The sequence below is a fragment of the Aedes aegypti genome, chromosome 3 (assembly GCF_002204515.2).
Source record: "Aedes aegypti strain LVP_AGWG chromosome 3, AaegL5.0 Primary Assembly, whole genome shotgun sequence".
In the NCBI taxonomy this organism is placed as follows: Eukaryota; Metazoa; Arthropoda; class Insecta; order Diptera; family Culicidae; genus Aedes; species Aedes aegypti.
The window spans coordinates 382,251,362-382,273,118 of NC_035109.1; the positions used below are offsets into that span (position 1 = coordinate 382,251,362).

A 21,757-nucleotide genomic window follows, 5' to 3' on the forward strand; every position below is an offset into this window, starting at 1 on the left:
GGCTCGCCGAGAGATGATTGTTAGGCGAGTTTTGTTTGTAGTTGACAGCCGTACACGCACCCTGCACGTTATAAACTAATAGCTATAAACAGTGTGGTATATTTTTGACGTGTGCAACTCCTACGCTTCCTCCTTTTTTCAAATACCTTGAAAATTGCTTCGCGGAGCTTTCCTTGTTCAACAAAAGCAAAAAAGTGCATCTCATGCTTCAGGCTGAAGCCTTCAGCAGTCGAACTTCAGAAGAGTTTGTTCGTCAGGTTAGTCGCGTTCACGGTGGCCTTGCTTGGAAGAGCATATTTCTCCCTGAAAATAGTGAAGTCCTTGCAGTGAAAATGGAGTTTCTTGATCCAACATCAGCGATAAATTTGCCGAACGAGGTAAGTGTGGTGTAGGACATTGATATTGACTTTTATTGTATTCGAAATCGCGCACGGTTTTGTAGAAAATAATTGAATGTTTTGGTTCATCGCAAAACATCGGCAAAACTTTCAGATTCTTCTACACTGAACCAAATGTCCTGCCAAAAATTGCATGATATTTTGTAAGGTTTGAATCTTGCCTTTTTCAGTATACCCGGTATACTATACCGTGGTAACCGATTCTTATACAGGTATGTTCCGTTTTTATTACGTTCCGATTTCGTCAATAAATTATTCTGTTTTTATCAGCACACAATTATTTTTTAATTTTTAAAATGTTTAGAATATAAATTAAATACTTATTTTGAAGCAATTTAAATGTTTTTCAAAAGCCTCAGAATCGAATTTTTGACATTATGTCAATGTTGAGCACCCACGATACAAGATAGGTGTAAAGTCATTTTGGTTTGTCATTTTTTTATCCACTAATCAATTGAAGTTTTCATACGTAGCATGGTCTGTTGGACAAGATTGATCCATCCTTGAACAGTCGAGAGTTGCTCTGGCCACGTCCTAGCAAGAACTGGAATTTGTCATTAGTTAAATACGTACTTTTGGCATCAAACAATTTTCTATGTAAATTTGATAGACATTATATTTCCCTGGGCTTGGGATTATATTTTCCAGGGAGCGATGAATTTTGATAATTGATCGCTGTTGTTAGTAGTTTTGATTAGATGTTGGGTGAATTTCAAAGCAATGGCAACCTTTTTATTACAAAATTTAGATTTTATCTTCTGACCTAAAATTCTGGTTAAACTACTGTACTATGCAGTTGGGCTGCACTAGGCTATCACTCATCAAAATTACTTTCACTTCGGGAAAATATAATTTCAAACTGGCGAGAAGATTACGAACTGAGGGTGGGTTAGGAGCACAATTAGACCCTTGAATGTGCAATGTGGGGTAGTAATTGGGAATGCCATTGACGGTTTGTAATCTTCTACGAGGTTTTCGAAAACCAACAGGGCGCGTGCACCGGGTTGCGGATAGGAGCAAAGGGAGATCAATAGCATCTACCTAAAATAATAGAACAAAAAGCCGTTCGATGATTAGGTAATGTTTAGCGATCTTCTATGGTGTTCTAGTACTATAAAATTCTTCACTCACTGGGAATTTTGGCCTTGATAATAACAATAGTGATAAAAACATAAAATAATACCTAATACTTGATAAGTACAATGTAGCTTCAATATAGTAATAAATGAAATAAAATCAATTTTCTATACTTGACAAGGTTTTGAAGACAATCAATGAGTGAAAGAACTACCTATTAGAAAAGCCACATCAGCTAAGGCTATACATATACAAATGTTGGTCATAGGGTCATGGCGAGCATTCGGTATGTACGTCTATGATTGATTCTTATCTAATAGGGGCACTAGAAGACCACGCGGACAATTTCGAAACAAATTATTTTTATACATCGGTCTTACGATCCGAAAGGCTCAGCTATGCTGCAAAGTCATTTTAAAAGCTATTCATTACTACTGTTTAATTGTTTATAATTCTAACAAAACTACATAATTAACTCATTACTAATCACTGTTTCTATATTCTCTTTTTCTCTCCTTCTTATCTGTTGCATGATTATGAGCATCACTAATATAACGCATGAGCATGCACAATAAGAATAATTTCAGGATTGAAAGCAGTACATGGATACCTGGATAGAATAGCTTCGAAAAGGGCGCTCAAAATATAATATTTCTGATCAGGGAAGTATTATTATTAAGGGTATGTATGTTTTTCCATTATTAACACTTAGATCACACAAACAAATGAACTAATAATATCAAATATTTTTAAAATATTTTTATTTGAATCAGTATCGTCAATCAGTGCAAAAACAGATAAAGTTTGTAAAGTTATCACCATCGATTGAATTGCGCTCTGTATAGTAATGTACAATCAGTATCAAAATCTCCTAAAGCGTCGCATTGTGCCATCAGCAGCCCTCATATTGTTATTATTTTGTTGTTTATAAAATTTCTGGAAAGCGATCAGCATATTCTTTCTTACTTGTACAATGGCCGATCTATTTGGAATTTTAATAAGTCAAATCTAACTTCAAAACTCAAATTTAATTGCTCTCAGCACATTTACATTTTGCAGCATTAATCGCATTACTGTGTCAAGTCTTCTCCATTCCCTATACCCTACCCCAACCCTTCTTATCCTTTCCGATGGTGTTCAAGTGGTCCGCATAGACTATTACGGCCATTACCTATCCCTTCCCCCGGCTTTGGACTGACTTGCGCTCTCATTGCCCCACCAAACGCTGCAAAATGAAAATGAAAATGAAATTTGATAGACATTATATTCCGTTTTTTTTATATTAGGGATGCACTTGGAAATAAACCCAAGAATGTTTGGGCAATGATAAGAGACATGATCGAGTTGAAGACCACGTCATATGTTCGACATTATCTTCTATCTCTCAAACTCGACAGCATTACACAAATTATAGCAAACAACCATTAGTTTCTGTTCCAAGGGGTAGGAGAAGAGGTCCAGCAAAACTAAGCAATCAAAAGAAAGATTTTGGATTCCATATTACGGTTCTTTTGAAAATTTTCCGTTCTGCGGTAGCCGCTAAGTTCTACCGCAGCCTTGAGAATCATTTTATCATTGAACCAAACCATCTTATCAAAGTATGCTAGTAGAGTCCAAAGCTTTGAAAAACAGCCGAAAACAACAATCATCAGTCTGGTTTCCAAGGTACCATCGCAACCGATCGATGATGTTTTGTGAAAATCAGTAATGTGACTGCTGCGGTAGCTTTCTGTTCAACCGTAGAACGGAAAGTTGTCTCTAAAATTGCAATATAACAGCCATACGCTTATTCATAAAAATTTACAAAAGAGTTTCTTACCAAAAAGTTCTAAAATGTTGATGATTTCTAGAGTTTGTACACTTGTAATTGTAATTGTAATTGTAATTTATTAACGTTACGATACCCTGTCAGTTTACAAACTATATCTCAGGTCAAGGAAACGAACGAAGTAAATTTGGATATTAAACATTGGAAACTAGTAATTAAATCACGATTTTACAAGTTACAGTGACTGTCAGTGTCAATAACGACCACATTAAATTTAATCTAGGTACCTATGGACTGATGCACGAGTTCACTAATTTGACGTTTGAGCGGTGCCGAATTCATTCGTTGCCATGGTTACGTAAATAACACGGCACCGCTCAAACGTCAGATAATGAACTCATGCACTGGTCCATGGACCAATGCACGACTTCATTAATTTGACGTTTGAGCGGTGCCGAATTCACTGGTCTACATGGTCACATAAATAACACGGCACCGCTGAAACGTCAAATAGTGAACCCGTGCATAGGTCCATTATCTACTGCCATCGTTTGACGGCTGCCTTGAATGAATTAATTGTTGGTTCAAGCTTAATTTGAAGAGGAACGCCGTTCCAGCTAAGAGCTCCTGCAATGAGGATACTTTTCCTTTGGGACGTCGTGTGTGCTGGGATGGTAAAGCACCGAGTGCGCTCTTGCGTTCCTCGCTGAAGGTGCTGCAGCAAATAGTCGGGCAGATCCTTGGCATATCCCTGCCGCATAAAGCTGCAAATACGGTTCTGATAGTTCGTTGCTAGATCGTGTCCCAAGATGGTGTTCCTCACTTCTTCGGTGGACTCTCTCCGACGAAGCCGGTATACGAAACGGACCGCTGCCTTAAAACATCTGTTCAGCTGCTGCTTTTGTGCTACGGACAGGCCGGGGTGATACACTACATCGCAATAGGTGAAGAAAGGCATCACCACGGCTTGCACTAGTTTTTTCCGGGTTTGGGTAGTCAGCACAGGCGAGAAACGACGAAAGGTATGCAGAGTGCCAAAAACTTTTTTTGTGATTCCATTAACCTGAGTGAGCCATCGAAGATTCCTGTCTGTGGTAATAGATTCATAGCTGTTTATAATATTAACAGTTTTATTATATTGAAGCTATAAAAAACATACATTTAAATTCGGTCTTATATAAATGATGTCGATAATCATCATTTGAAAATAGGACCATTTCAATAATAACGCTAGGGGCTGCGTTCGGTTGGCATCATGCGTTGGATAGAGGCTTCAGTGGGAGAGTTATTTGAATCTTTGGAGACTGGGTTGGAAGAAGCCGTCGCTCGTTCGGTGAAGAAAAGAACGAGAGAGTGTGTGCGTAAGTGATACGATTACACACAAATAGCGAATCGAAAGTCTGCGTATGCAACGATCACAGTGAAAAACATGAGTCAGTTAATCGGTGATAGTTGAGAGCAACAGACGTGTTGCGACGATTTGGCTGAGGATGCTTAACATCCTCAGCAGATTACGACATGGTGCAGCCGGTAGCTGAACCAGAGTGATTTTTTTTTAAAGAAAGCAGCATTATTTGCGGGTTGGACAGAAATGTGAAGTGGAGTTCCGATGGAGTGAAGAAAATAGATGTGGCTGAAAACAAAAAATATATGTGGTTGAGAATGGAAATGGAATGAGAAAACGGACATGATTTAGAGCTAAAAAAATAAATGTGGCTAAAAAAAAAAGAAAGAGGAGAGTTAAAAGTTTAAAAAAAATAAATGCGACTAAAAAAAAAAAAGAATGGAGAGCGGACATGAGAAAAAGTTAAAAAAAATAGATGTGGCTAAAAAAAAAGGACGAGAAAATTAACATGAAATGACGCCAAAAAAATAGATGTGGCAAAAAAAAAAAAGAAAAACGGACATGATAAAGAAAGCCAACAAAAATATATGCGACTGAAAAAGTATGAGAACGGATGCTATGAAGCCAAAAAAATAGACTTGGCTTAGAGATAAAAGAATGAGCGATAGAGACATGATATGGAGCCAAGAAAAGGAAAATTTTAATAAACAATTAGAATGGGAAAACCGAACATATTGTGGAGCTGAAAAAAAAAATATATTTGAATAAATGAGATTATGAAATAAGCCAAAACAAAAATATGGGGCTGTGAAATATAGTACCATTGGAAATGGAAAATATATGGCAGTTTATAGTAAATTCTATTGAAAAAAACCGATTTTTCAAATCAATGTTTTGATTTAACAGCAAAAGCTTAAAACGTGAATCGATCAAGAAAAACTAGTCACCAGAAATATAAAATTGCAAACACAAGTGTATAATGATAAATAATAATTTAATGAAAATTTTAATAAACTCAGTCAATTTTTGCATTCGCAAATAATGGTGTGCAAACGTGCTAGGAAATTATAGAAACAGTTTAACAGAATCGGACTTATTTCATCGGTCTAAACAACACCTAATTCCATTACGGATTGGACTGGAATTGGGTGGAATTTTGATTGGATTTTATTTAATTGGATTTGGATTTGATATTAATTGAATTTGGTTTGGATTTTTATTGGATTTGGTTTCGATATAAATCGAATTTAGAGTTTTGTATTAGAATTGGTTTTGATTTGGATCGCATTGGATTTGGATTTGGATTTGATTTAGATTTGCATTGAATCTGGATTGGAATTGGATTTGATATTTATTGAATTTGAAATTGGATTGGATTTGGATTTAATAATAATTGAATTTGTTTTGGTTAGAATTGAATTTAGACTTGGATTGGATTTGGATTTGATTTGAATTTGATATAATTATAATTTGTTTTGGAATAGAATTGAATTAAGATTTGGATTGGATTTTTATTGGATTTCAATTTAATTTTTATTGGATTTTAATCTGATATTAATTGAATTTGCAGTTGGATGAAATTTGGATAAAATTCAATTCATTTGTATTTGGATTTGATAATAATTGAATTTGGTTTGGATTTTTATTGGATTTGGTTTTGAAATAATTGGAATTTGGAGTTTTGGATTAGAATTGGATTTGGTATGGATCGGATAGAATTTGGATTTGATTTGGCTTTGCATTGGATCTGGATTGGATTTGAAATAGATTTGGATTGGATCTATATTGGATTTTGAATGGATTTGGACTGGATTTTGATCTGATATTAATGGAATTTGGAGTTTGATTGGACTGAATTTTTATTTGATTTAGATATTAATTGAATTTGTTTTGGATTATAATTGAATTTGGATTTGGATTTGAACTGAATTGAATTGGATTTGGATTTGATTGGATTGATTTGGATTTGATTTGGATTGGATTTTGATTGGATTTGGATTTGAAATTAATTGAATTTGTAGTTGGATTCGATTAGGATTTGATATTAATTGAATTTGTTTTGGATTATAATTTAATTTGGATTTGGATTTGGACTTGGTTTGGATTTGGTTGGTTTAGAATTGAATTTTGATTTGGATTGGATTTTCATTGGATTCGGGTTTGATTTGGATTGGATTTTGATTGGTTTTGGATTTGATGTTAATTGAATTGTTTTTGATTAGAATTGAGTTTGGATTTGAACTGAATTTTCATTGGATTTGGATTTGACTTGGATTGGATTTTGATCTGAAATTAATTGAATTTGGAGTTGGATTTGATATTAATTGAATTTGTTTTGGATTATAATTTAATTTGGATTTGGATTTGGACTGAATTGAATTGGATTTGGATTTGATTGGATTTTGATTGTTTTTGGATTTGAAGTTAATTGATTTTTTTTGGTTCAGAATTGAATTTGGATTTTTAATGGATTTGGATTTAATTTGGATTTGATGTTAATTGAATTGTTTTGGATCAGAATTGAATTTAGATTTGGATTTGATTTGGATCAGATTTTGATTTGATTTGAATTTGATATAATTTGGAATAGAATTAAATTTGGATTTGGAATGGATTTGAATTGTTTTTGGATTGGATTTTGATTGGAATTCGATTCTATTTTTATGGGATTTTAATCTGATAATAATTGAATTTGGAGTTGGATGAGATTTGGATTGAATTGGATTGGATTTGGATTGGATTTTATTGGATTTGAAATTAATTGAATTTGGTTTGGATTTTATTTTTTTGATTTGGATTTGAAATAAATTGAATTTAGAGTTTAGGATTTGAATTGGATTTGGTATGGATCGGATTAGATTTGGATTTTGTCTGGATTGGAATAGGATTTGATATTAATTGAGTTTGAAATTGGATTGGATTGGATTTGATATTATTTGAATTTGGAGTTGGATTGAATTTGAATTGGATTGGATTTGGATTTGATATTAATTGGATTTGGAATAGATTTGATCTGGATTTGATCTGATATTAATTGAATTTAGAGTTGGATTGAATTAGATTAGGATTTGGATTTGTACTGAATTGAATTGGATTTGATTGGCTTTGATTTCGATTGGATTTTGATTGGATTTGGATTTGAAATTAATTGAATTTTTTTTGGATTAGAATTGAATTTGGATTTGGAGTGGATTTTCATTGGATTTGGATTTGATGTTAATTGAATTTGTTTTGGATTGTAATTGAATTTTAATTTGGATTGGATTTGGATTGAATTTGGATTGGATTTCGATTGGATTTTGATCTGAAATTAATTAAATTTAGAGTTGGATTTGACTGGATTTTGGTTTGATTAAGATTTGATATTAATTGAATTTGTGCTGGATTAGAATTGAATTTGGATTTGAATTGGATTTGGATTTATTTTGGATTTAATTTGTGTTTGATTTGGAATGGATTTTGATTGGATTTGGATTTGTAATTAATTAAATTTGTTTTGGATTAGAATTTGGAATGCATTTTTAATGGATTTGGATTTGATATTGATTGAGTTTGGAACTGAATCAGATTTGGATTGAATTTGGATAGGATTTGTATCGGATTTTTATTGGATTTTGTTTGGATTTTTATGGGATTTGAAATTGATATTAATTGAATTTGGAGTTGGATTGAATTTAATTTGATTTGTATTGAATTTTGATTGGATTTGGATTAGATTTTGATTGGATCTATATTGGATTGGGATTGAATTTTGATCTGATATTAATTGAATTTGAAGTTGGATTGGATTTTGATTGGATTTGGATTTGATATTAATTGAATTTGTTTTGGATAACAATTGACTTTGGATTTGGGTTGGATTGAATTGGATTTGGATTTGATTTTAATTTGATTTGGACGGGATTTTGATTGGATTTGATATTAACTGAATTTGTTTTGGATTGGAATTGAATTTGGATTTGGAATGGATTTGGATTGGATTTGAATTGGATTTTTATTGGATTAGAATTGGATTTTCATAGGATCTGAATTTGATATTAATTGAATTTGGAGTTGGATTTGATTGGATTTGTATTGAATTTTGCACAATTTTCAAAGCTTTAAACGCAATATGACATAGTTTTTGTGGTAAAGACTACCTTTTTTTCCTTTATTTGTAATATATATATATATATCAATGTCAAGGCATAGGATCAGAGAAAAAAAATACGAATTTAGAAGTGCACTGTAGCAAAAAATATATATATATATATAATAAAATAAAACAAAACAATTAATGAAAAAATATGTAACTCATCTTTTTGAAGAGTAGAGGTGAGAGGGATTGTGGTAATAGATTCATAGCTGTTTATAATATTAACAGTTTTATTATATTGAAGCTATAAAAAACATACATTTAAATTCGGTCTTATATAAATGATGTCGATAATCATCATTTGAAAATAGGACCATTTCAATAATAACGCTAGGGGCTGCGTTCGGTTGGCATCATGCGTTGGATAGAGGCTTCAGTGGGAGAGTTATTTGAATCTTTGGAGACTGGGTTGGAAGAAGCCGTCGCTCGTTCGGTGAAGAAAAGAACGAGAGAGTGTGTGCGTAAGTGATACGATTACACACAAATAGCGAATCGAAAGTCTGCGTATGCAACGATCACAGTGAAAAACATGAGTCAGTTAATCGGTGATAGTTGAGAGCAACAGACGTGTTGCGACGATTTGGCTGAGGATGCTTAACATCCTCAGCAGATTACGACACTGTCCATTTGTAGACCCAAGTTAGTGACGCTATCGGATAGTGGGATGGCTTCGGCGCAAAAGGTGATGTCTGTAATCGGTGTAGGGTGCCGGTACCAATGGTTGTAATGTACCAGTAGATTGGACTATGGAATAAAACGTACATTTTTCGATAAAAACGACATGTGTTATTTTTGGTGGATCTCTAGTTTAGTCGATTTGCCAAATTTCAGCTTTTTATTCTATCAAAAAGTCATATAAATAATTAAGTTAGCGCAAAAAATTTGCTCCCTTGCACCAATAGTCGCCGTCGTGTTCCAGTAGTGGATCAACGGATGGAAGCAGTTTTTAAAATGGATGTATAAAAATGAAGAAAAGTCCCAGAGATGATCTTTATGCTTCATTCGAAAGATATTAATTGCTGTTTCGAGGGAAAAATGTAAAACCCATGTAAAAAATTACCATTTTGTTCAAAATTCCTTGTATCATTCCCGAACGTCTACTACTGGAGCACTAGCGCAACTATTGGAACACGTGTACCAATAGTGGTTCAAGCGATTTTATGTTAAAAAATTAGTTTTATCACTCTTATTATATTTTTCCCATATAGTAGAGGTTTAAATCTTTCTGTTGACGCCAAAAGATCTCTGTTAAGGCTTTTCGTTATTTTGTTATGATTTTTTAAAGCTTAGGTAGTCCACTAATGGCACCGGCACCCTAATTGTTCCTTCTCTGCAAAAGATGATAGCTTGAGTTTTTTTTTTGGATTTGGGAAAAGTGAGTTGATCCCGGCCCAACGTTCAATGTGCTGAAGATCGGTGTTGACCAACGCTACAAGCCTTTTTTTTGGTCCGGATACATAAATTTGTAGGTCGTCTGCGTACAGCTGGTAGCTGCACTTGAGTCCCTGCGGCAGACTATTTACGTACAGGCTAAAAAGAAGAGCGCTTAGGCAGGAACCCTGGGGCGTACCATCTGTGAGAGGGTGCACTGCAGAGACCGTTGATCCAACTTTCACAGCTTGGCTGCGATGCCCAAGGAAGGATGTAACCAGCGCAAAGGCATCTTGAGAAAAGCAAAACTCTTCGCTGAGCTTGGACTTCAGTTTCAGGTGGTTGACGCAATTGAATGCGAGAGAGAAGTCCACTAACACCATGAGAGTACAGTGGTCACCATCGAAGCTGTTGTAGATGTCGTGTGTAATTTTGGCGAGAGCTGTTGTTGTGCTGTATTTCTTCCTGTAACCCGATTGGCACCTCGAAAGCAAATGCGAGCCTGGAGCATCGATGTACTCAACAATCTGGTCGAGTAAAACCTTTTCCAGTACTTTAGATATTGCGGGAAGCACTGTAATCGGCCTGAAGTCTTTGGGCTGTAGCGGGTTCGGCACTTTTGGAATCGGAGTGACGATTCTCTTCTTCCACATGACTGGAAACGTTCTGCTATCAATCACCGAGTTGTACAGGTCTACCAGTACGGGATAGACGAATGGACAAAGCAGCTTTACAAACGAGATTGAAATGCCATCCGCACCGGTGGCGTTTGATTGAATCTGGTTCATTTTAGAGGCAACTTCACCAGCGTTGGTATGGCAGAAGTTAAACTGTTCCCTGACGCCCTCGTCTCTGATTGCACGATGTAGTTCATTCCTCGTAGAGGTTGCAGGCACTTGAATTTGTAGTTGGCGATGACCTTCGCAAAAGAAGCTGTTTAGCTGCTCAACGTCGATCTGTTCCTCTGATAGCTCTTTCTTGGTGCTGTTGTGAACGCCCTCCCTCCTTAGGTTGTTCCAGAGTTTTTTCGCTGGTAGATGTGGTGCGAAGTAACGTTCGCCGTAACGCTTTTTGGCTTGTGAAACCAGGATTGCAGCTCGGTCACGTTTTTGGGTATACTCCAGCCATTGTGCGTCATCCCGCCTTCGATGAGGATTTCGCGAATAGAGTTCGTGGGCAAGGTTTCTGATGACGATTGCTTGTTCAATTTCTGTTGTCATCCATGGCGTGCGTTTATCCTTGACTGTGATGATCTTCTCAGGTGCATGGCGATCCATCAGGTTGCACAATTCAGACGTGAGGGATTGTGTTTTGACATTGACGTCCCTCGTATCCAAAATATTTTCGAATCTTATTCCCTGGAAGTCTGCTTGCAATCTGGTTGTGTCGATGGCACGGAAATCTCTTACCGTTAGGCGGTGGGTTGTTGGTTTCCTGCATCGAACGTTCGAGATTAGGTAAATTGTCTCGTGATCCGAAATTGAGTTCGAGACTGCTTTGGCCGTCACAATTGATTGAGGGCAGTTGGTAACCATCAGGTCGATAGTCGTTGCACTCCTGTTCCTAGTTGGAGTTGTTGGCAAAATTGTTAAATTAAAATTTTGGTGTATTCGCAAAAGTGATTCATGGTTTCCGGTAGGCGAAGGTGCAGTTACATTGATATTGAAATCTCCTAGGAGGTACAGCCTGTCGACGCCTAGGTCTTGTATATCAAAAAGTAACTTTTCATACTCAGCGGTGAAATTCGGATTAGTAACGATTGGATTGTAGATGATTGCGATACCTACAGTGAGCTCGTTGATTTTGGTTTGGACCACAAGGTATTCGAACCTTTGTCCAACAGGGACGTCGGGGTTGAAAGTTGACTTCAGCACTGGTGAAACCTTCAGCCCTTTGAGGAAGTACAGTCCTATTCCACCGCATGATTTGCTGCCTCTGCCTCTTCCAGCTGGTAGGCAGTGTTTCATGAAATTGTAAGACGGGACTCGAACGGGCCCCATCGAACTGGATGCTTTCATTTTGGTTTCGGTGACTGCGAAAAAGTGGTACTGGTTCTTGTCGAGTAGAATTTTCATTTCATCCGCGTGACATTCTAGTCCACGGACGTTAAGGTGGCCTATACGGAGGTTCGTGTAATTGTTGGGCATATTTTCGTCGTGATAGGAATCGTTAGCGCTTGATTAAATATTTAGAAATGTGAGGATTCTGCGTCGTAGAAAATCGAGGACTCGTTAGTGCAAGAGCTTGCGTTCATCAATTTAAGGAGATGTCCGGTATCTTCGATGGGAATGTACTTTTTCTGGCACGGTAGACGTATGGATATGCTGTCGTTTCTGACGTACACCGATTGAATGAGCTTTTTCTGCTTCATTCTTAGCGCAAGGTTTCGAACACGGAAGCTTTTAACAGAGAGCATCTCATTAACGGTGAAGCGATACTGTAGAGGAAGCCCCTTTTCCAAATTACACAACTTGGCTTCTTTGTGCAACTGGAAGTATTTCTTCAAAACTTCCGAGCGTACTTCAGCGCTACTGAATACTACCACGATTGTCGGAGTGAGCGACCTGTCGGTCCACTTGGACGGCTTCACGGGCAGCCGGAAGCAGGATGTAACGTGTGACATCAGGTTTCTGATACCAAGGAAACTTAGAAAGCTTTCGACGATGGACCGAGTGTTCTCTCCTTCACGATGTGGTACTTTGTTGATGGAAATTCGGTGGCAGTTGATACTCTGGGAACATATTTTTGCAAGCTTCGCACCGGACTCGATGATCTGTATTTTCTGCTCCATGTCCTCTGTCAGTCTGGTGGAAGATGGAGAATCGCCTGCTTGATCGATGGAGCGAATTTTGTTTTGGAAGCGATCGATCTGCTTCTTCGTGTTGCTTTGGTGAGTGCTGATTTCGGATTCGAGCTTTTTTATCTGCAGGATTAGTTCGTCTATCCGTTTCTGCACCTCGACCAGATCGGATTTGCAGGATGCATCCGATGGTACACGAATGAGACTACCGATCACACTACATCTTTCGCACAGATAGACGTAGTTTTTGATTTCGGACAGGAGGGAATTACTTATCCGTACACACAATGTGTGGAACCACTTCTGACACGCGTCGCAGCTGATCCAACTGATTTCCTCCACATTGCCTTTATTCCGCTTTCCCACTTTCTTCTTCTTTCCCGCAGGTGGTTCTGCCTGGTTGCATGTTCCGCATAGATCCTCTTTCATTGTCGGTGATATTACCTCTAGCGCTAACGATTCAGGGTTCCGGATTAGTGTTGCATTGTGGTTTCGCCGGTTGCACAGAATACTCGGATGGGAATATACCCAACAGCATTCGAGAAACGACACAGCAAGGAGCCCCGACGGTGGCCGATATCATTGCTAACGATCCACGAAGAGCCCCGACGGTGGCAAATTCGTGACGAATTACTTCAGGTTGCGAAACAGCGATTCAAATTGGATAATGTTATTGCTTTCACACTTAACCTCACTTTTATTTGGCACCACTGAACAGCCGCACACCGAACTGACGCCGCAAGAGCTCACGACAGGCGGACCGAAAATTGGCTTTATTGTGTCTTTGCGGACATAATAGGTCCGTACTCCACCGAATACGCACTCCGGGGACCTTCGCCGAGAGAATCTTCGCACTAGAGCAGAAAATCCGGTGCAAATCAAACTAAAACTTCCGAAAAATACGGAGCGAGAAAAGTACACAACGCGTTCACAACAGTGTTGCCGTCGTTGTTGTGTTTGTGTTTTGATGAAATTCTATATAAATAAAAATGGAATGGTTTTTGTATGTCACGAAATGACTTAAGAACTAATAATAAGGGTTAAGGGGGCAGGATCCGTCATGAATCCTTGTAATGTCGATGATGATTTGCATTGGTGTTTGTGAGCACTGACTATTTTCCCTTTTTAGGTTTTTATTGTAGTTAATCACGACTTACCTGCGATTGATTATGTTCACAGGGTTATGGGAAAATCAGTAATTGCATTACAGTGTAGTTTGTCGCATAGAACTGCTTTATATCACTGAAATCTGTTTATTTTCAGTCCACGCTATCATTGATAGTCTTCACTAACACCATGACTATACGTACTTGCTTCAACAGCTACATGCACAAAAACCGGCTAGTCTAATTCTTCAATCGGAATTTTTCACCTTTTTCAAACTTTTCACGTCTTGAAAAACTGTTCAGCTCCTGTAAGATATATATTTCTTTCAAACCACACTAAAATTTCTCACTTCTTAACTCTCTCAACTTCGTAAACTACTTTTTGAAACACGAAACTCTGGGGCGAACTTGATGTTGATATTGCTCAAGCAACAAATATCGCAACTCACTACGAGACCTACGCATCAAGTAGAAATTGCCAGGAAAAACTATCGCATTCCAACTCCGAAATGCGTCGCAATAAAACCAGCACAGTTGACTGTACACACACCATGGAGCAAACAAATCGGGGTAACATCATCAATCCATGGTTGCCAACATCATTTACTTATTTTTGCTAGAAAAGCCGAGATTCCAATTCACAAAGTTATAGAAAACTATAAAATTATATATATGTTAGTGTATATATGATGATCTGTTCAATTAAATTGGCAGGAAGAAATCTTGCGTTTATTATGGTTTACTGCTAAGTTCATTAATTACAAAAGATCACCATCCTACCAGCTGGCATCCTTGCTCGTCAGCTGTTATCCTGATGCCTCCCCATTTTCTCCCACCGTTTGTAAACAAACTTTTTGTAAGATTGAGCATGACTTTTTCTAATGAGCAAAATAATGTTATGAAATAGATGCTTCAGAATGTCACAGAATCAAAGTGAATAAATCCACGCGTAGTGTTTGAAATGATGTGGATTAGACTGGCCCTTAAACAAAAAAGTTGTAAAACTTAACGGGGCACCCCCTAGATATGAGCCTTAGGGTAAGAAAAACGCTCTCTCAAAATTTCAACTCAATTGGTTGCTCCACCAGCTGGCGCAATGGTTATGAAGTTTGTATGGGATATTCGTCTCAAATATATTGAAAATTTACTCTATGTCACTGTTTCGTTCCGTATACTAATTGTTCGCGTTCAAATAAGCCCAGAATGACAAATACACTAGTTGATACCCTAATGAACATAATTGCAGAAGGTTGTATCTGGATTTAATCTCATTTTCATTACTTTTTCAGTTGTTGAAAGTTAGGCTTAGATCAGCACTCCCGTACAGTCACTCATATGCATGCGACATGTGCCTCAGCTCGCCCGGCGTCATAGGTGGCTATGATGCGCTTAGTGGTTACCTCCAAGCTATGTTGAAGAAATACAAGCAGTATTGCATGATATACTTCAGATGGTTAAAACACCAACTTTATTAATTTTGATCGTGGTACAATCTTCTACAATATTCTTCGCTATTATATCAAGTAGTGTTTTTGACATTCTGGATCCAATTGAACGCGATCATCAATTTACCTGAACCAAACAGTAGATGATGTGCTGTTGCTCATGTGTTTGAGCTGAAAATTCCATATTAACTTCAATTCAAATGCGCCAGCTCATGGAACGACCAAATGAGCTGAATTTTTCAGAAAGGCTTCCTCTAACCCCAAGAAATAACCCTGGGGGTGCCCCGTGGAATCATACAACTTTATTTTTCTCCCATACTGAGCTGGGCCAGTCTAATGTGGATGTGATCCTGTTTGAATCTATCGGGGAGGATTCTAAAATTAAGCCGAATAACTGGTCGTTGTTCAGACAGACTGAACCAAGTGCTTTTTCAATGATTTCAGAAAAATGTACCCCAAGCGTCCGGAATAACTAAATATTTGCATTTTTTGCTATAATATTGGACCTTACCTGTTTAATGAAACATCTGTGTCAAAATAGCATCGGAATAATCAGAATTGGCGGAGTTCTTGGCTTATCTTTACACGGCCAAAATATCGTCTAGTCCAGTCTGTCTGAACACCGACCAACTAAGCAAAAAACGGAAGAGACAGGGGAATCAAATAACTGTACATCTTCCTTGTCTGGAAAGTTCAATAATTATCAGCATATTAATTGAGTTGACCAAAAATAGACACTTGCAGAATATAGCATCCAATTTTTTTTACTACTGCATTACGATTTTTTTTTACCACTGCAAGAGATCGTCTAATCGATATCGATTTCATAAGTAAGGAAGGGTGGTTATGCTAGAGAATTATCGGCTTTGCCTATGTTCACAATTGATACTAAAATACTAAATATCATTTTATTTTGTATGCGGAAAGGCATCTAGCTTCAATTTTATCATGAGTGAGTTTTTTTTTCAATTGTTTAGTTAGTGAGATAGCATAATTAAAATGCATAATTTGTCAAATTTTCAACAAAATAAAATTTGCTGGTGCCATTGCAGAAATTTGGCGAAAGAAAAATCTGTCATTTGGAAAGAAGAGCCAGAAATATTTTTTAATTGCGAAAAACGAGTAACATAATGAATTTGAAATTTTAATACCTTCCAAGCGGTCCCCGTTCTGCGAAAAGTGAAGCACGTGATTTTAATACTCCTTTTTCACATACACACTTGCACTGATTTTCTTCAGACATACCAATACAACAACATATCAGTCACTGATTATCGAAACCAAATTACGGAGCGTTGAACGTTAATAGACATTCATGATTTTTTCACTGTCGTATTGGTCAAGTGTTCCAACGTGTTTGAGGATGTGATGCCATAAAGAAGAAGAATGATAATCAGAAGGATGAGAATGAACAGTAGAAAACGAAGTTGTTTCTTGTTTAATCTGTATTGAAAAAAAAATGATCATCTTGTCCCACTTTCTTGTACCTAGTTGTTTTTACAAATATGACGCACCTTATGATGCAAAGGACATTTATGTGATTATCGTTCTAATATTCTATATTACATTTATAGAAATTCTAACCAAGAAAACTAAAATTATTAATGATTTACTACAAAATCATATTTATTGATAGGAGTCTACAATCAACTTTCATTACGAACCTATAAAAATGAACAATCTAAATGATCCTCGCATCTACTAAACATCAATATGTGCATTTATATGATAAAAAAGTGTATTATCCTGACAAAACTGCAATTTTGTTTTCAAATTTGTAAAATATTTTGTCTAAGAGAATTATTCCGTTTTTGTCAACTGAAAATTACCGATCGTGTTGATAAAAACGGAACATACCTGTATATATATTTTTTTCCTTGTGATCTGATGTGACAAACAAATACGTAGGTACTTATTAATAGAGATGGTCGTGTTTCATATTTTAAAAACCCGAATGAAGTTATTTTGCGTTTTTGAACAAGCTTGCTCGATATTGTAATTGTAATTGTAATTTATTGGCAAAACGATAACATGTTAGTATTTACAACTTTAAATCATGTCAAGGTACGTATGCTTTAGGCTTGCTAGTGACGAAATAACAGTGATTTGGAGCTTCATGTCAACGATGGCTCATCGATTGGTGAGCTCGTTTCATGCTTCTATATACAATGAGTAAAACAATACTTGAATAGTTTGGCACAAGAAGTGTCCACGTTTTGTCGTAGACTGATCGGAGATTTTTTTTAATGCATGTTCCATGAACCGAATGACCAAACTATTGGAATGGTTCGACACTAGATGTGTCGACATAGTTGCGTACAGAAGAATAAAATAGTAGAAGACTAAGTCATTAGATAAGTTGGCTTCCTATCAATTGAGATTGCATGAATCGCATCACTTACCAAGATGAATCCAGATTGTGTAGCTTATGAATCCTTCCCACTAATAGAAACTCCTTCCCGTGGAAACCATGAAGATGCAGAGGTATACGTGATCTTTACTAACAATGGACATCACACCAACATTCCTTCCCTTTCCCAATGAACGTAAGGACGTTGCTGGCGTCGTTTTTGACTTAATAATATTTAATACTTTTAATAATACTTTGCGAAATAAATTAAAATGTTCGCATATCAATCGTGTGCTAGAATAAGGGCGTAAGTCGCATGATCGGTTTCTCTTCATTGATCCTCTCTTCTGTGCATAAAGGTGACAAGATACAATTTCGTTAGCATTTTTTCACCTTGGGACGCAAGATTGCATCGCTGCCAAGCGGTCTGCAGTAAAAAAAATGCTGAAGAAATTGCATCTTGTCACCTTTATTCACAGAAGAGAGTATCGATGAAGTGAAATCGATCATGCGACTAATGCTTTTACTCTAGCACAAGCTTGAAATATCAACTATTTGATGCTTACTAGATGCATTTGAAGTTGCTGTTAAATTTAGTGTTCAGAAAAAGCTAGATTAGTTTGAGTGTAGTTCACGACTAAACACATTAAAATTTTGAAATTACTGGCAAAAACTTTTCAGAGAAGTGGCGTTTGGGGAAAAGTTACCCATTATACATTATGTTAGGAAAACATATCGCAGTGGATACGTCTAATTGACCTATCTTTCCTTCTATTCTAGTTATGGATTGAAATATTCAAGAATGTCGACAGCCCTGACCTGCTCCAGTTGTCTATGGTCTGCAAACACTGGAACCGACTGATTTTCATGTTCCTGGCACGGCGCTTTCAACTCAACTTGGATTTGAGCGTGGAAACGTATCCTAAGAAAGGGATTCGGCTGGTTCCGGATCGGGTCTATAAGCGCTTACATCTGACATTAACCCAGCTGGACAGCTCATTTAAATCGATGAGAATCATCCAAAAATTGGCACCGAATCTGGAATCGTTGAAACTGAGCCTAGAATACCTGGACATTCCAGTGTTGATGCAAATGGTGAAATCGTGCACTTGCCTACGTGAGCTCTACATCAAAGGCCTCCAACAGGTTTTTGATGTGTTTGGTTTAGTGGATTTGCTAAACATGGCAGTGCATCTCGTCAGTGGCGAAACAACTTTGGACACGGACCATAAGCTGAACATCATCGCTAAATCATACGAGCCATGCCTTCTGGGTGCTGGGGTCAAAGGACTGAAGGATGCTTGGCCGATTTTCCCTGCAATCACAACTTTGGGATTGGACGCCTCCGTTATGGACAAATTTGAGAAGAAGTTTTTCCTCTGTTTCCCTAACGTTACAGAACTTGAAATTGTCGCCACATCGCACGATCTGGGTATGATAGAAGGACTGGCCAACCGCTTGAAGGTTCTGAAGGTGAAAGTGTTCCAGGAAGCCGTGACTAACTTTTTTGCTCTGCGTCTGCCCACGTTGGAGGTGTTGGTCCTCAAGTTGAGCGCACGGGTTGAAAATGACGTTTTGCAGCAATTTTTGCTTGGTTGCAAAGCGTTGAAAACGGCCATGTTCTCCTTCCATGCGTCTGGAGATGTGTTTCCTGCATTGGTCGAGGGCCTTCCGCTGGTGGAAAGGCTTCAAATATCTGGCCAAACCTGTACCACACTGCTGGGATTGGAGAAGCTGACGCATTTGAAGGTGCAATAATTTGGCGATTCTACAACATTCGCTAGAAAACCATTCCCCGGAACGAACTATTACTCAGAATTCCATTCCCAAGACTGCCAACAGGTTTTTTTTTAACCCTCTAATACCCAACCCCGCCTTTAGACGGGGTACACTTTGGAATTTTGTGTATTTTTTCGTAGCTCGGAAATCAAAATGATTTTATTTTTGGCTTATACCTTGACTCATAACACGCATATAAGAAAAGTTTCTTATGACTTAAGAAACTTTTTTGTATTTTTAGAAATTGTTTGAAAAATTGCATTCTTATATAACCTACAAATGCCTGGGCTTCATTTAACGTGTAATATAAAAAATCGTACCTTTTATATTTTTCTACGATTAACCTTTCACAAAAGAAGAGCCTGGTGGTATTAAAATCATTTCAAACCTCTTTTTCCGTTAGTTACACGGAAAATAAAATACGCTCCGAAAAAAAATTAAAAATTTAATATTTTTAAAAATATTGTAACAATTTAAATTTTTATTATTGCCAAAAAACAACAACTAGAAGAGGCTTCAAGAAAAAATGAAAAAAGCTAGGGATGTTCAAAAATTAAAATTATAAAAATCAAAAATCAAAATTTAATAATTTGCGAATATAAATAAATAAATGCCCGAAACGTGTTTAGAACGATTTTAGATAACGAAAAATAATACTAAAATCGAAAATAAAAATTTGGGTATTAGAGGGTTAAAGACTTGGGCTCTATTTTGGGAAATGGTGTTTTCAAGAGAATGGAATTCCAAGGAATACTACATAATAGGAAAAGCGATTCTAGATAGTAGAAATCTTTGGAATGGTTTTCTCAGGAATGTTCTAGAGTCTAATTCGGTAGATTTGGATAATTACTAACAATCTCATATTCCACAGGAACTAGCACTGCGAGGATGTTGCGTTAGATCGACATCGTTCTACTTTGTCCTTGAACCGACCTACTCGGTGAAGAAATTGGAATGCATCGGGGTAACTTTCGACAGTGGGGTGAGCGATCTTATGTACCGTTGTCAGTTCATCACTAGTCTGACGTTGTCGGTGCGCTCAGTCCACATCTACGGTATGTCCCATTACGCCGAATGCCTGCAACTTGTCGAGGAGTTCACGCTCCTGATCGATCGCGTTTACCCAGTGATCATCAAGCAGATGAAGGAGATGTTCAACTTGGTAAAACTGGTCATCAAGGCGAACGCCTTTTCCAAGGTAACTGCTGAATAACTCTGAGTAGGTACAAACCTAATCGTACTTTTCCTTTTCCAGACGAACTTCAAACTCCTGGAGAAAGTCATCGTTCAACCGAGGATGAAGACTCTGTTGGTGGAAGTGACTGAGCTATCGGTTCCGATGTACATTGCGCGTAAGGTTGCATCCGCAAACCGTGCCTGTATGCTGATCTTGAATGGGGAAAGGGTGGAACCGAACGATGTGCCCGTCCGACCGGTTGGACGAAAACGAAAGACGCTGCCCGCCGTGGTAAACGAACTGACCAATTGATTTGGTTGGCTGGGTTAAGGTGAATTTTTGTTGATTTTATTGAAAGACAAACTAGTTTGTCCATGTTCTGTGCAGTCTTGTTGCGTTATGTTCGAAGAAACTTATGATTTCATATTCCAATACTTATGATGTTATTTGTGATCAATACCTTTTGAAGAGTTGAATTTTAGTTTTTGACGTTTACACTACTAATGTAGGTAGCATTTTTGTTGTTAAAAACCACGCTCTTTGTCGAACTGTGAGCGTTCTGTGAATAAAAACAAAAATGAATGAATATTTCCAGTGGTTTATGTATCGCCTTAGTATTACTGATGAAGATGAAAAAAGAATGCTAATGCAGCATTTTCGGGAGTTTTTCAGTAGAAAAACATGTTGACAAGCTATTTGATGCGATGCGAAGTACGGAAAACTTATCGCCATTGGGCGCAGATGTGCAGAGCATAAGGCGGACTAGGATTGATGAAATGAATCCTAGTATTGAAATAGGACGCCAAGCAACTGTGATGCAGCCCAGCAACTGCTTCGGCAGTCAGTCTCGAAAGCCAAAACTGACGTGGTTTTACTATCGGACCCATACCGCATACTAGTCAACAACGGGAACTGGGTGGCGGATAGGTCTCAACAGCTAGCAGCTATAAGGACGACAGAATGATACCCAATCCAAGAAGTAGTCTCTATCTCAAATGACGGTTTT

At 37.4% G+C, this 21,757-nt stretch overlaps 1 protein-coding gene across 1 annotated transcript; it reads left to right on the forward strand.

The window, feature by feature from the left end:
* Positions 1 to 218: 218 nt before the first annotated feature.
* Positions 219 to 21,337, forward strand: LOC110679126. The gene is made up of 4 exons (XM_021853134.1): positions 219 to 377; positions 18,576 to 19,544; positions 20,446 to 20,772; positions 20,830 to 21,337. Exons 1-4 carry the CDS (start codon positions 333 to 335, stop codon positions 21,061 to 21,063), a joined length of 1,575 nt encoding a protein of 524 aa, XP_021708826.1. The 5' UTR covers positions 219 to 332; the 3' UTR covers positions 21,064 to 21,337.
* Positions 21,338 to 21,757: the final 420 nt, after the last annotated feature.

Bases quoted from the DNA above. Each gene is read 5' to 3' on its own strand.
- LOC110679126 (XM_021853134.1), top strand. From the start codon at position 333: ATGGAGTTTCTTGATCCAACATCAGCGATAAATTTGCCGAACGAG. The intron at 378-18,575 runs GTAAGTGTGGTG...CTTCTATTCTAG, and splicing joins CGATAAATTTGCCGAACGAG to TTATGGATTGAAATATTCAA. The intron at 19,545-20,445 runs GTGCAATAATTT...CATATTCCACAG, and splicing joins AGAAGCTGACGCATTTGAAG to GAACTAGCACTGCGAGGATG.